The sequence below is a fragment of the Cydia splendana genome, chromosome 14 (genome assembly GCF_910591565.1).
Source record: "Cydia splendana chromosome 14, ilCydSple1.2, whole genome shotgun sequence".
Classification (NCBI taxonomy): domain Eukaryota; kingdom Metazoa; phylum Arthropoda; class Insecta; order Lepidoptera; family Tortricidae; genus Cydia; species Cydia splendana.
Window position 1 is genome coordinate 9,172,311 of NC_085973.1, and position 15,881 is coordinate 9,188,191.

The 15,881-nt window shown below is 38.4% G+C and overlaps 1 protein-coding gene and 2 long non-coding RNA genes across 10 annotated transcripts in view; 1 reads left to right on the forward strand and 2 right to left on the reverse strand.

Annotated features, from left to right (window-relative positions):
* Positions 1-15,881, reverse strand: part of LOC134796812 (uncharacterized) — a 293,974-nt gene that overhangs the window by 246,342 nt on the left and 31,751 nt on the right. The gene's annotated exons all lie outside the window — the stretch shown is intronic.
* Positions 1,401-15,881, forward strand: part of LOC134796711 (serine/threonine-protein kinase minibrain) — a 170,741-nt gene continuing 156,260 nt past the window's right edge. For 5 of the 8 annotated variants that reach the window (XM_063768888.1, XM_063768889.1, XM_063768891.1 and 2 more), the window contains exon 1: positions 1,401-2,382. In XM_063768888.1, coding sequence (XP_063624958.1) covers positions 2,322-2,382 — 61 coding nt within the window. In that variant the 5' untranslated portion in view covers positions 1,401-2,321. The remainder of the gene's footprint in view (positions 2,383-15,881) is intronic. The other 3 variants (XR_010144988.1, XM_063768898.1, XM_063768894.1) reach the window with 2 other exon arrangements.
* LOC134796882 (uncharacterized) lies at positions 10,832-12,105 on the reverse strand. The gene is made up of 2 exons (XR_010145018.1): positions 11,919-12,105; positions 10,832-10,891 (listed from the first exon to the last, which is right to left on the reverse strand). It is a non-coding gene; the product is annotated as an uncharacterized LOC134796882 (long non-coding RNA).

A 15,881-nucleotide genomic window follows, 5' to 3' on the forward strand; every position in this document is an offset into this window, starting at 1 on the left:
TTGTTTACATTTGTTTAGGAGTTGTAAACATTGCAGTTTTTTGTTATACAACGCTACACGTCGACTTCGCACATTGTCGTAATTATTCACGAGCTTAAATAATAGTTTGCGAACCTCACTCAGTATAGACATTATTAATATTATTTAAAATAAACCCCTTATAAACCGCAAACAATTTGAATGAATGACATAAATTGACAACTGACTTTTAGCTTTAGTTTTTAAATCCTAGACAATTGGTGATACAACAACGAAATATCTGTCAACAATTTTTGGCTAGCCCATAGACTTATAATATATAGAGACGGTGTCTCAGCGAGCTGTCACTGTTGCCACTTTTGTTTAGTGTACGATTAACAATGAGGCCCACGTTGCTGTAGCCATGTCGATAAAGTCATATCGATAAACTATCGACATTTCTTGCAATTTTAATTTTACTTCGAAGGCTTAACGATACCTAAAATTAACAAAAACGCTTTTATTCTTTATTGTGGTTATCAGATCACAATTTTATAGTCACGCCCCAGCAGGGAACCAAGGGAAAGTTCAGATATTTAATTAAAATACATGAATACGTCCTAAAATAGGTGTTCCGCAATAATTGAATTATATTATTATATTATAATATATTCATTATCCATTAGCATTTCAATTATGTTTATGTTTAACGAAGATATTGAAGCTTCAATTAATCGCTATTTTGTTCCGCTGTGTAGCGTTTATCGATATATAACATGATTAAAATCGACTTTTCACATCCCTAAAAGAGCACACATATACGCTTTTACGCAAACATACACAGCCTGGGCGCATCAAGAAAGGCAACACTTGATTTGAAGTCCACCTTGTCAACAGTATGGTTGTCCTTTTTTGACAAACGGCATTTTTAAAAGAGCGAGGAGAGAGAAATGATACTAGTTGCTGCGACGTGAAAGAGAACAGAAAACGTTGGGCCCTTGGGCTAGCCAGACTCTAACGCATTTACAATTGGTCATTCGCATCCTGGACATTCGGATTCGCATTGGCAATAGCGAATGTAAAGAATGTGACATACTACCTATATACTATAAACTACTACTTTAGTAGAAAAAATATGCGCTGGCAACATTTTTGAAAACTATTTTTTCTATTAATTTGTCTATGGTCACGCTTTGTACAACGCGTTACACGCAATTTTTTTTCTATATATAAATATTATGATAGATTGATAGGTGCATTAATTACCTTTTTTATTCACATTAGAACATGATGCAATATGCCATGTATTAGTGTTTTCTCGTTTTGCGTTTCAATGTTTTAAAATGATTATTTTGAGCGATTCTCTTAAAAAGATGTAGAAGCGTAAATAGAATCGTAACAGAGAGCTCTAGCATTTAAAAACAAAACGACCATAGACAAAGTTCGTGTGCTTTTCGGTCGAGTCTGCCATGTTTTGTCCTATTTGTCGCGCTTGAACAACGCGTTTATTGTTTCAAACTGTTATTTTCTGAATGTATTACGGCATGTGTTTTGTATACAAATTGTTCAGAAGATAGTGCTTTGATTGTAGTAGTGAAATTATAACTTGATTAGTAATTTCTGATATTTGTGAGTGCAAGGTGTAATATTGTGTTTCACCGAAATTTAGAATCGTCTGCAAGCTCGCTGCGATTTCTATAAAGCAAGATTCTATTACGATTTATGGAAAAATCGATGAAAAGTAATAGTTTAGTTAAGAATTTGGTCGATTCTATGGCGCAACCCACGTGCACATAATATATCGAGTATCTCATGCACATTTGTTATTATTTTGCTTGTGAGCCCGAGCCCGTCACGGTTGCAGACGAAGGATCGGACCGTTGAAGGGAAATCGCGTAGTCCGTCTTGCTCGCTCGCGTCGCGTGCTAGCATTCATTCATTGTGGTATCGGATTATTAGACGGTGATTTCTCGCTGTGCATTATTGGTGCAGCGCGAGGATAAAGCCGTGGTCGGTGCAGCGACAGCGGGCGCTCGGCGCGAGCCCACGTGACGCGTGTTTGGGTGGTAGTCGGGACGGAGCGCGGGCGGCCGCAGTGGCCGCGCAGCGCCGGAGGTGAATCACCGCTGTAGTTGTCTTGTGGATCTGTTTACGCGAGTGCATCTAGTGCGGAAGTGAGGCATGTGCGGCGCGCGACGTCGCCGATGACGACCGCGGTGCTTTAAGCTGTGAGCTGTGATAGTTATGTCGTTTGGGTTATGAGTGTGTGACAAAGTTGTAGTGTAAGGACACTGGAGCCCCTAGCCGGAGTTGGGCCCGCCGGGGCGGCCCTAGTGCTTCTCGGGGCTCCGCACGAAGGCAAAATGGCTGCGTGGAACCGCCACCACCATTTCAACATGCTGATGGACGAGAACGCCAAGAAATGTAAGTATTTCCATCACAGTTTACTTGGCCAATGCATGAAACACTCTTGATAAGTCCTTTTTTGTTGCTTTTCTTAAATAAAATCCATATGGTAATTTATTGAAAGACATTCAATATCCTCCACCTCATTGATGAAGTCCTTAAAAATTTATATTGAGGTAAAATGATTAATACATAAATTATATTACTAAATGATATCCAGAAATATATATTAACTGAAAAAAATATTCCAATTAGTAAGAACATGGGCAATTAAATAACTATTCATTTAAGTTATGATCAACTAAAAGACAATCAAATATGTTTATGTATCTATGTATTACAAAACCAGATTGACATATTCATATGTATATGTTTCATTGACATAGTCAGACCAATTTTTGCTTGCTAGCGTTACGGTGATTACTTGACTCACCTGTTATTGTTGTATGTATGTATTATTAAGTGAATATTAAATGAGAGTTATTTGTGTCACTTGTTGCAAAACATGATGTAAATGCTAAATAGCATAAAAATATAAATTGCATGAGTCATGTCATTCCAATTTGTTGATCCAAACTTCACATTATGTTGGTCTAATTTGCATCAACTATAGTTAATAGACTGATCAACGTCACGCAGCAGAGATCTATGAAACTTCCCATACAATAAATATTTAGCGAACACTTTACCGGTGATAGATGGTTTGGTGCAACGGACCCTTAAAGTTTCTGTTCAGCGATTGACATTTACAAACTCATTAATCCTTGTGACTGCAAAAGACATTTAACAGTAACTATTTAATTTTAACCTTGATGAGTTCCAATAAGTTTTATTATAGACTGTTTCTTAAAATTAAATCTTAAAAAAAATAGTCATGGCATTCAAAGGGATAATTATTTTTGTTTTGATTTTGTCATATATTTCAGCTATGTTAAATATTTCCACAGTAAAGACTTGGTACATCCAAGTTGCAGAAGTTCCTCAGGTAGAAAGACGTAGGTATAAATAAAATTAACACAACTGTACTCATATTGTTAAGAAAACAAGAGTGCGCTGGTCATTTTGAACATGCCACCTGTTTAGCTACTCCTGCTGCTTTTATATAAATTGCAAATGTATGGCCCAAAATATTTTTATGTATCGTAATGACAAGTAGGGACTTAGGGTGGTATTCCACCTGTCCAATTTCTTGGTCCAATGTGCATTGCGTCTCACTCTCTCATTAAGCAAAATGTGAGACACAAAATACACAATGGACCAAGAAATTGGACAGGTGGAATACCACCCTTAAATATGGATAAACTCAATTATTGATTTTTTGACCATAAAACTGACTGTTCTAAGTTTTGCTTGTGGAAAAAAAAATTAAAGAAAAAAATATAATCAAACAGAATAATAACTTAAATATCCTTTATTTTTGAAGGGTTATTGAAAATTCAACCATCATCATATTTTTCTTTCAGAATAATAGTCCTATTATGCTAATTCGTTTTTGCCTACTTAACATAATCTTTTGAACTGTGTCACATATCAAATACCTATGTAACATTTTATTTTGAACCAACCTCAACATCAGCAACCTTTTTTTCCTACACTCTTATCTTTTTCTTTCTAGTTGTTTGCTTATATCTGTTGATTGTGTTGTGACCAATATGTAATAACTATCCATGCGGCATGGTTACTTAACAAAAAAGATGTACATTTGTATTTGTTTGCTATATAACATCAAAACTTGACTATTAACTATACATATAAAACATTTAATTTTAAACACTTGTAAAATGGTATTCTACATCACATGGATAAATAAAATACTTTCTGTCCACATAAACTGATAAATTTTGTGGTGCTATGGAATATGTATTTATAACCTTTAAAGAGTCTGTGAAAAAGAGAGTGTCAAGAGAGAGATGTATTGGTTTCCTTCATTTCCTTATATTCCATGATTCTTCCCTTTCCGCACAGTCCATTAATTACTGAGATCTGACATATCTGGCAATGGCAATCCGGCTTTTCTTTAGTATGCCACTAAATTGTGTAACTACTACTAAAAACAGTTTTGTTAGGTGGACACTTGTTTTGTTAAACCAAGATAAGATTCCAATTTAACACTGTTTTTGCAAATAAACTACTTACTTAAGCCTTCCTTTTTCATTTATTTCATTTGAGGTCACCTATTTTCTGAAGTTCCTGAATAAACAGATAATGCATGTCTTCCTCAATCTGCTCTGCCATATTAGCCCCTAATACCTACAGTTTAAGTTACAATACACTTCCACGGCTCCCATTTCCACCCCTTAGCAACAATCAAAGGACAACATGCCCCGAGTTATATATACCCCTTGATTCATTGGGCATAATACGATTTTCCGTTCTACCACCTCCAATAGAGACATGCATTCTGTACAATGCACACCCCCTGCGACCCATCATGTAACGCCTACATCCCTTTGACCTGCTTCTGTAATTGTTTAGATGGGACGAACCCTTAATACGCTTGATCAACATTGTTTACTGACTATAGTTATCTTTAGATCCTGTTGGAAGTAAAATTAAATATATTTATCTGATTGTCGTTCCAAGTTATTTGAAGTTCATGTCCAATGATTTATAACTCCCTACACCAACTTTTGTCACACCTTTTCAACAGTGAGTATTTCAGGCCATGAATATTGTTTTTTTCTATGTTTTTTTTTTAATATATAAACCTATACCTAATCTTTAAAAAAAAGTGCTCTAATAAAACACGGATTTGCTGTTTAGATGGTGCTAGTATAGTATTGATACTACTAGCTTAACCTTTTAAACGCCACAGACATCAATTGACGTCAACGCAAAATCGTGACAACGACGCCAAAGACGGCATTTGACGTCGATCGTTTTTTGATGCAAATCTACTGAAAAACACTCCACTTTTAGGTTGGCATTATTTATTCACAAAACTAAATTTTACCCCCGTATTGACCTCCTTAGACAAACACTGTGTTGTAATAACGCAGTTACCTCTTACCTTTATTTTTCCCAGACCTATAACAAGTAAAGAGTTGATACAATGTTAATATTTAAATTGCCAAACATGCAGTATAAGCACTGGTTCAAGATTGCTTTATGACATAATTTGTAGTTTATTTTGGGGCGAATTATGATCGGTCCATATACTCCCGACCCGACCCCAAAAATTGTTTAACGCGAGCGCCGTCGACCCCTACCTTTAACCTAATTCTGTGTAGCCCTCGCAGTGTTCCATACTTTATTAGATAACACGACTTTTATGTCTTTCTCCGCAACAGCATGGCTATAATCAATTGGGATACAATGTAGCTTATTGATTGGTCAAATCACTTCATTTCAATCACTGTTCTACAATACGGGTCGCAAAGACGGGTAATATGGATTTATTGATTTTTAGTAACAACTTTTTTAAGTTAATGTGAACGTACAAAGCTGGCATTTAACTTTCTTGTATAATTCCATGCTGTTTTGGGTACCTACTTAATAATTTAGTCGTGCAGTGTCAAAAGAAAAAAAAGATGAATGAATCATCCTATTCATCCTTGTAATGTTGCAGTTATTAAACTGACGTAAGGTAGGGGCCCATCATTTTTCTTTTGCTTTTTAATTATTTTCCTCCGGGTGTTACCTAGCTCTGCGTCGCTCGACTCCCACGCTTTTGGCACTCCACTTAGAAATCGTTGCATTCGCCGGATCTAAATAAACACAAAAGATTGTGCTCTTAAAACCCAGTTTCTGGGAAATGCGGGCCAGTCTCGATTTATATTTACCTTCGCGTAATTAGCTAAGTAGGTATTTAGCGGAGGTGAGCTGTCACGGCTATGAACTATGAACAGTTATTGATCATTGAGTAATCTGTGGTTTACTTAGTACTTCAGAGTATTGCAATTACGATCTATACCTATTTGCGGAACGATAATAAAATAACGAAACGATTGCTGTTCAGATGCGGGTTATTTTAAGCAAATAATCATCAGGGATTTTCCCCCGAGCCGCTGGCCTAAATGGGAAATCTTTCTTACTTACAAGGATAAGGATAACAGATCTCTGACAATATTGCTAACAACCTGTTTGAAATTCATGAATGCGAAATAAAACATGCTAATTCTGTGAAATGGTTGAGGAAACAAAATTTACTTGAATAAATTAGCGGAAGGAAAGAATTTTTACTAAGGACAGAATTATTACGCAAGTCAGGAAGCGTTAAAATGTACCGCCTCCCTATTTATGTAAAAAACTGTGGATCTAAAGAGGCAATGAAAATTATATGACGATGCTTGGGGTCGGGAGTGCCAAATATTTTGCGGGCGTTCTGACCGGAACCGTCGGCACGGCGATGGCGGCCGCCTCGCATTTTTGTCTGCGATCAACTTTCATTCTCTGAAAGCTGTTGCTATGCGGATGCTGGGCTCACGGTGCGCTGTCATTAAAGCCAAACGCCGTGCAGCGTTATGTAGATGATAACGTGATCTTTGGAAAGTACTTCGAATATCTTCTGTATCCGCTTTGTGCGATAGCTTTATAAGTAGACCGGTAATCTGCAAGCAATATTGCGGTCGCTAATTAAACGGCGATAACATAAACAATGAAAACAAAGTGTTTTCTTCTATAAATCATGTTCAAAATTACTTGTAAAACACCGCGATTTCAACTTTCAATTGTAACACTGATATCTAATTGGCAGCTCACGGATTCCATGTCTGTCTGTGCGCAATTTGTACGTCATTTCACTCTTGGCTTAAAAATTAACGTAACTGAAACGTATGTGCGGGCTCGCCGATGTTATCGTTAACGGTACCGCGTGTCTGGACCGTGCGGTGAATGGTCACCTTTCTCCGACGCGGAGTCTAGCTAGACACCAGACACTAAACGTCACCGCGACCAGTGAATGAGTTTCACATCGGAATGCGGAACAACGATTTATCGTAGGTACGGCCAAAATTTTCGGCGCGATTAAAATTGCCGAGAATAATTAGAAACTTGGTGGCTTTCCGCGTATTTCACCCGGTTTCAACTAAGTGTGTCTAAGCCGTGGCTTACTTAATTCAGCTGAAAATGTAATTACAATGCCAGGTGTTAGTATTTTGTAGGAACCAATTATTTAAGCGGAGGAGCAGTCTATAGAATTGGGGCTTACATTTATTATGTCTGTTCATTGCTTTTGGTACTTAATACATAATTACATACCTTGCTAAACTTTGAACCTTGAGAAATATATTAGATCATGTGTCATAATATATTGGACAACGTATTTTTTATAGCTAGAAAAATAAGAAAGTTTTTTTATGTCAACATAAAGTTTGGGAACACTACTTACTGCTAAACTTTAAGTTGATTTTGTAGAGTGCTTTTCATTTACTAATAAGGTGTGGAATGCTCGTGAAGTTGACCACCCCATATCGTTTGCCCGCAAATGGCATAGCTATATCGTTTGTTCATCGTTAGTTCACGTTTGTTCAGTAGGTAAAATCGTAAGGACCCGATTCTAACATCATTTTTTTTAAAAAACAAAAGGGGGTGGCTGTCTTCACGCTAGCCACCCCAAACCACTTTTTGTAATTTTTTTTGGTCTAGATAGCAAGATATTCGTTAGTTCACGTTTGTTCAGGCATTAAAATCGTTAGGACCCGATTCCTTCATTTTTTTTTATTTTTTCAAAGTGGGGTGGCTGTCTTCACGCTAGCCACCCCACCCCGAAATCAGCCAAACTAACCATGTGAAGTCATCGAGCGACGTTAGTTCACGTTTGTTCAGGCATTAAAATCGTTAGGATCTCATTAGATTTGCCATAAAAAAATAAAATCGAAAAATTCATATATACGGGACAGCGGAGCCAAGTAATGTGGTCTAGCAAGCAATCGACGCGGATACTAACGATTCTTTAGCTTGAATAAACTTATATGGACGATATTTAAGCGATAAATTATAGTGCCTTGCGGGCGTTCAAAACATAATAAGAGATATCCGTCGTTTTATATTTTTTTATACTATGGGGGTGGCTGTCTTCACGCTAGCCACCCCAAATCACTTTTTGTAATTTTTTTTGGTCTAGATAGCAAGACATTCGTTAGTTCACGTTTGTTCAGGCATTTAAATCGTTAGGACCCGATTCCTTCATTTTTTTTATTTTTTCAAAGTGGGGTGGCTGTCTTCACGCTAGCCACCCCACCCCGAAATCAGCCAAACTAACCATGTGAAGTCATAGAGCGACGTTAGTTCAAGTTTGTTCAGGCATTAAAATCGTTTGGATCTCATTAGATTTGCCATAAAAAAATAAAATCGAAAAAATCATATATATGGGCCAGCCGAGGCAAGTAATGTGCCTAAGTCGACGGCTGAAAAAAATACTCAGAATCGGGTCCTTACGATGCCACTTGCAGGACAACGTCAGCAGACTATACTGATTCAAGATAGATAGGTTATTTGCGGGCGATCAAAACAGATTTAACGGAAAAAAATAAAACTTGAAAATCTGGATTACTCAACTTACGCTCCTAAGTCGAACGCTGAAAAAAATACTCAGAATCGGGTCCTTACGATGCCACTTGCAGGATAATGTCAGCAGACCATACCAATTCAAGATAGTTAGGTCATTTACGGGCGTTCGAAACAGATTTACCAGAAAAAAATAAAACTTGAAAATCTGAATTACTCAAATTATGCTACTAAGTTGACGGCCGAAAAAAATATTCAGAATCGGGTCCTTACGATGCCACTTGCAGGATAATGTCAGCAGACCATACCAATTCAAGATAGTTAGGTCATTTACGGGCGTTCGAAACAGATTTACCAGAAAAAAATAAAACTTGAAAATCTGAATTACTCAAATTATGCTACTAAGTCGCAGGCAGAAAAAAATATTCAGAATCGGGTCCTTACGATGCCACTTGCAGGACAATGTCAGCAGACCATACTGATTCAAGATAGATAGGTCATTTGCGGGCGTTCGAAACAGATTTGCCGGAAAAAATTAAAACTTGAAAATCGGAATTACTCAAATTATGCTACTAAGTCGCAGGCTGAAAAAAATACTCAGAATCGGGTCCTTACGATGCCACTTGCAGGACAACGTCAGTAGACCAACCTGATTCAAGATAGATAGGTCATTTGCGGGCGATCAAAACAGATTTACCGGAAAAAAATAAAACTTGAAATTCTGAATTACTCAAATTATGCTCCTAGGTCGACGGCTGAACAAAATACTTAGAATGGGGTCCTTACGATGCCACTTGCAGGACAATGTCAGCAGACTATACTGATTCAAGACAGATAGGTCATTTGCGGGCGTTCGAATCAGATTTGCCGGAAAAAATTAAAACATGAAAATCTGAATAACTCAACTTACGCTCCTAAGTCGACGGCTGAAAAAAAACTCAGAATCGGGTCCTTACGATGCCACTTGCAGGACAATCTCAGCAGACCATACTGATTCAAGATAGATAGGTCATTTGCGGGCGTTCGAAACAGATTTACCAGAAAAAAATAAAACTTGAAAATCAAAATTACTCAACTTACGCTCATAAGTCGACGGCTGAAAAAAATATTCAGAATCGGGTCCTTACGATGCCACTTGCAGGACAACGTCAGTAGACCAACCTGATTCAAGATAGATAGGTCATTTGCGGGCGATCGAAACAGATTTACCGGAAAAAATTAAAACTTGTAAATCGGAATTACTCAAATTATGCTCCTAAGTTGACGGCCGAAAAAAATACTCAGAATCGGGTCCTTACGATGCCCTTTGCAGGACGACGTCAGATGATTATGCTGATTCAAGATAGATAGGTCATTTGCGGGCGATCAAAACAGATTTACCGAAAAAAAATAAAACCTTTAAATCGGAATTACTCAAATTATGCTCCTAAGTCGACGGCTGAAAAAAATATTCAGAATCGGGTCCTTACGATGCCACTTGCAGGACAACGTCAGTGGACCAACCTGATTCAAGATAGATAGGTCGTTTGCGGGCGTTCGAAACAGATTTACCAGAAAAAAATAAAACTAGAAAATCTGAATTACTCAAATTATGCTCCTAAGTCGCACGCTGAAAAAAATACTCAGAATCGGGTCCTTACGATGCCACTTGCAGGACAACTTCAGCAGACCATACTGATTCAAGATAGATAGGTCATTTGCGGGCGTTCGAAACAGATTTGCCGGAAAAAATTAAAACTTGAAAACCTGAATAACTCAACTTACGCTCCTAAGTCGACGGCTGAAAAAAATAGTCAGAATCGGGTCCTTACGATGCCACTTGCAGGACAATCTCAGCAGACCATACTGATTCAAGATAGATAGGTCATTTGCGGGCGTTCGAAACAGATTTGCTGGAAAAAAATTAAAACTTGTAAATCGGAATTACTCAAATTATGCTCCTAAGTTGACGGCCGAAAAAAATACTCAGAATCGGGTCCTTACGATGCCCTTTGCAGGACAACGTCAGCAGACTATACTGATTCAAGATAGATAGGTCGTTTGCGGGCGTTCGAAACAGATTTGCCAGAAAAAAATAACACTAGAAAATCTGAATTACTCAAATTATGCTCCTAAGTCGCACGCTGAAAAAAATACTCAGAATCGGGTCCTTACGATGCCACTTGCAGGACAATCTCAGCAGACCATACTGATTCAAGATAGAAAGGTCATTTGCGGGCGTTCGAAACAGATTTGCTGGAAAAAATAAAAACTTAAAAATCTGAATAACTCAACTTACGCTCCTAAGTCGACGGCTGAAAAAAATAGTCAGAATCGGGTCCTTACGATGCCACTTGCAGGAATACGTCAGTAGACCAACCTGATTCAAGATAGATAGGTCATTTGCGGGCGTTCAAAACAGATTTGCCGGAAAAAATTAAAACATGAAAATCTGAATAACTCAACTTACGCTCCTAAGTCGACGGCTGAAAAAAATAGTCAGAATCGGGTCCTTACGATGCCACTTGCAGGACAACGTCAGCAGACTATACTGATTCAAGATAGATAGGTCATTTGCGGGCGATCGAAACAGATTTACCGGAAAAAATTAAAACTTGTAAATCGGAATTACTCAAATAATGCTCCTAAGTCGACGGCTGAAAAAAATAGTCAGAATCGGGTCCTTACGATGCCACTTGCAGGACAATCTCAGCAGACCATACTGATTCAAGATAGATAGGTCATTTGCGGGCTTTCGAAACAGATTTACCAGAAAAAAATAAAACGTGAAAATCAAAATTACTCAACTTACGCTCCTAAGTCGACGGCTGAAAAAAATATTCAGAATCGGGTCCTTACGATGCCACTTGCAGGACAACGTCAGTAGACCAACCTGATTCAAGATAGATAGGTCATTTGCGGGCGATCAAAACAGATTTACCGAAAAAAAATAAAACTTGAAATTCTGAATTACTCAAATTATGCTCCTAGGTCGACAGCTGAAAAAAATACTTAAATTCGGGTCCTTACGATGCCACTTGCAGGACAATGTCAGCAGACCATACTGATTCAAGACAGATAGGTCATTTGCGGGCGTTCGAAACAGATTTAACGGAAAAAAATAAAACTTGAAAATATGAATAACTCAACTTACGCTCCTAAGTCGCAGGCTGAAAAAAATACTCAGAGTCGGGTCCTTACGATGCCACTTGCAGGACAACGTCAGTAGACCAACCTGATTCAAGACAGATAGGTCATTTGCGGGCGTTCAAAACAGATTTGCCGGAAAAAATTCAAACATGAAAATCTGAATAACTCAACTTACGCTCCTAAGTCGACGGCTGAAAAAAATACTCAGAATCGGGTCCTTACGATGCAACTTGCAGAACAATCCCAGCAGACCATACTGATTCAAGATAGATAGGTCATTTGCGGGCGTTCGAAACAGATTTTCTGGAAAAAATTAAAACTTGAAAATCTGAATAACTCAACTTACGCTCCTAAGTCGACGGCTGAAAAAAATAGTCAGAATCGGGTCCTTACGATGCCACTTGCAGGACAATGTCAGCAGACCATACTGATTCAAAACAGATAGGTCATTTGCGGGCGTTCGAAACAGATTTGCCGAAAAAAGGAAAACTTGAAAATCTGAATAACTCAACTTACGATCCTAGGTCGACGGCTGAAAAAAATATTCACAATCGGGTCCTTACGATGCCACTTGCAGGACAATGTCAGCAGACCATACTGATTCAAGACAGATAGGTCATTTGCGGGCGTTCGAAACAGATTTAACGGAAAAAAATAAAACTTGAAAATATGAATAACTCAACTTACGCTCCTAAGTCGCAGGCTGAAAAAAATACTCAGAATCGGGTCCTTACGATGCCACTTGCAGGACAACGTCAGCAGACTTTACTGATTCAAGATAGATAGGTCGTTTGCGGCGTTCGAAACAGATTTACCAGAAAAAAATAAAACTAAAAAATCTGAATTACTCAAATTATGCTCCTAAGTCGCACGCTGAAAAAAATACTCAAAATCGGGTCCTTACGATGCCACTTGCAGGACAATATCAGCAAACCATACTGATTCAAGATAGATAGGCCATTTGCGGGCGTTTGAAACAGATTTGCTGGAAAAAATTAAAACTTGAAAATCTGAATAACTCAACTTACGCTCCTAGAAGTCGACGGCTGAAAAAAATAGTCAGAATCGGGTCCTTACGATGCCACTTGCAGGACAATTTCAGCAGACCATACTGATTCAAGATAGATAGGTCATTTGCGGGCGTTCGAAACAGATTTACCAGAAAAAAATAAAACATGAAAATCAAAATAACTCAACTTACGCTCCTAAGTCGACGGCTGATAAAAATATTCAGAATCGGGTCCTTACGATGCCACTTGCAGGACAACGTCAGTAGACCAACCTGATTCAAGATAGATAGGTCATTTGCGGGCGATCAAAACAGATTTACCGCAAAAAAATAAAACTTGAAATTCTGAATTACTCAAATTATGCTCCTAGGTCGACAGCTGAAAAAAATACTTAAATTCGGGTCCTTACGATGCCACTTGCAGGACAATCTCAGCAGACCATACTGATTCAAGATAGATAGGTCATTTGCGGGCGTTCGAAACAGATTTGCTGGAAAAAATTAAAACTTGAAAATCTGAATAACTCAACTTACGCTCCTAAGCCGACGGCTGAAAAAAATAGTCAGAATCGGGTCCTTACGATGCCACTTGCAGGACAACGTCAGTAGACCAACCTGATTCAAGATAGATAGGTCATTTGCGGGCGTTCAAAACAGATTTGCCGGAAAAAATTAAAACATGAAAATCTGAATAACTCAACTTACGCTCCTAAGTCCACGGCTGAAAAAAATAGTCAGAATCGGGTCCTTACGATGCCACTTGCAGGACAACGTCAGTAGACCAACCTGATTCAAGATAGATAGGTCATTTGCGGGCGATCAAAACAGATTTACCGGAAAAAAATAAAACTTGAAATTCTGAATTACTCAAATTATGCTCCTAGGTCGACAGCTGAAAAAAATACTTAAATTCGGGTCCTTACGATGCCACTTGCAGGACAATGTCAGCAGACCATACTGATTCAAGACAGATAGGTCATTTGCGGGCGTTCGAAACAAATTTAACGGAAAAGAATAAAACTTGAAAATATGAATAACTCAACTTACGCTCCTAAGTCGCAGGCTGAAAAAAATACTCAGAATCGGGTCCTTACGATGCCACTTGCAGGACAACGTCAGCAGACTATACTGATTCAAGACAGATAGGTCATTTGCGGGCGATCGAAACAGATTTACCGGAAAAATTTAAAACTTGTAAATCGGAATTACTCAAATTATGCGCCTAAGTTGACGGCCGAAAAAAATACTCAGAATCGGGTCCTTACGATGCCCTTTGCAGGACGACGTCAGATGATTATGCTGATTCAAGATAGATAGGTCATTTGCGGGCGATCAAAACAGATTTACCGGAAAAAAATAAAACTTGTAAATCGGAATTACTCAAATTATGCTCCTAAGTTGACGGCCGAAAAAAATACTCAGAATCGGGTCCTTACGATGCCCTTTGCAGGACAACGTCAGCAGACTATACTGATTCAAGACAGATAGGTCGTTTGCGGGCGTTCGAAACAGATTTACCAGAAAAAAATAAAACTAGAAAATCTGAATTACTCAAATTATGCTCCTAAGTCGCACGCTGAAAAAAATACTCAGAATCGGGTCCTTACGATGCCACTTGCAGGACAATCTCAGCAGACCATACTGATTCAAGATATATAGGTCATTTGCGGGCGTTCGAAACAGATTTGCTGGAAAAAATTAAAACTTGAAATCTGTATAACTCAACTTACGCTCCTAAGTCGACGGCTGCAAAAATAGTCAGAATCGGGTCCTTACGATGCCACTTGCAGGACAACGTCAGTAGACCAACCTGATTCAAGATAGATAGGTCATTTGCGGGCGATCAAAACAGATTTACCGCAAAAAAATAAAACTTGAAATTCTGAATTACTCAAATTATGCTCCTAGGTCGACAGCTGAAAAAAATACTTAAATTCGGGTCCTTACGATGCCACTTGCAGGACAATCTCAGCAGACCATACTGATTCAAGATAGATAGGTCATTTGCGGGCGTTCGAAACAGATTTGCTGGAAAAAATTAAAACTTGAAAATCTGAATAACTCAACTTACGCTCCTAAGCCGACGGCTGAAAAAAATAGTCAGAATCGGGTCCTTACGATGCCACTTGCAGGACAACGTCAGTAGACCAACCTGATTCAAGATAGATAGGTCATTTGCGGGCGTTCAAAACAGATTTGCCGGAAAAAATTAAAACATGAAAATCTGAATAACTCAACTTACGCTCCTAAGTCCACGGCTGAAAAAAATAGTCAGAATCGGGTCCTTACGATGCCACTTGCAGGACAACGTCAGTAGACCAACCTGATTCAAGATAGATAGGTCATTTGCGGGCGATCAAAACAGATTTACCGGAAAAAAATAAAACTTGAAATTCTGAATTACTCAAATTATGCTCCTAGGTCGACAGCTGAAAAAAATACTTAAATTCGGGTCCTTACGATGCCACTTGCAGGACAATGTCAGCAGACCATACTGATTCAAGACAGATAGGTCATTTGCGGGCGTTCGAAACAAATTTAACGGAAAAGAATAAAACTTGAAAATATGAATAACTCAACTTACGCTCCTAAGTCGCAGGCTGAAAAAAATACTCAGAATCGGGTCCTTACGATGCCACTTGCAGGACAACGTCAGCAGACTATACTGATTCAAGACAGATAGGTCATTTGCGGGCGATCGAAACAGATTTACCGGAAAAATTTAAAACTTGTAAATCGGAATTACTCAAATTATGCGCCTAAGTTGACGGCCGAAAAAAATACTCAGAATCGGGTCCTTACGATGCCCTTTGCAGGACGACGTCAGATGATTATGCTGATTCAAGATAGATAGGTCATTTGCGGGCGATCAAAACAGATTTACCGGAAAAAAATAAAACTTGTAAATCGGAATTACTCAAATTATGCTCCT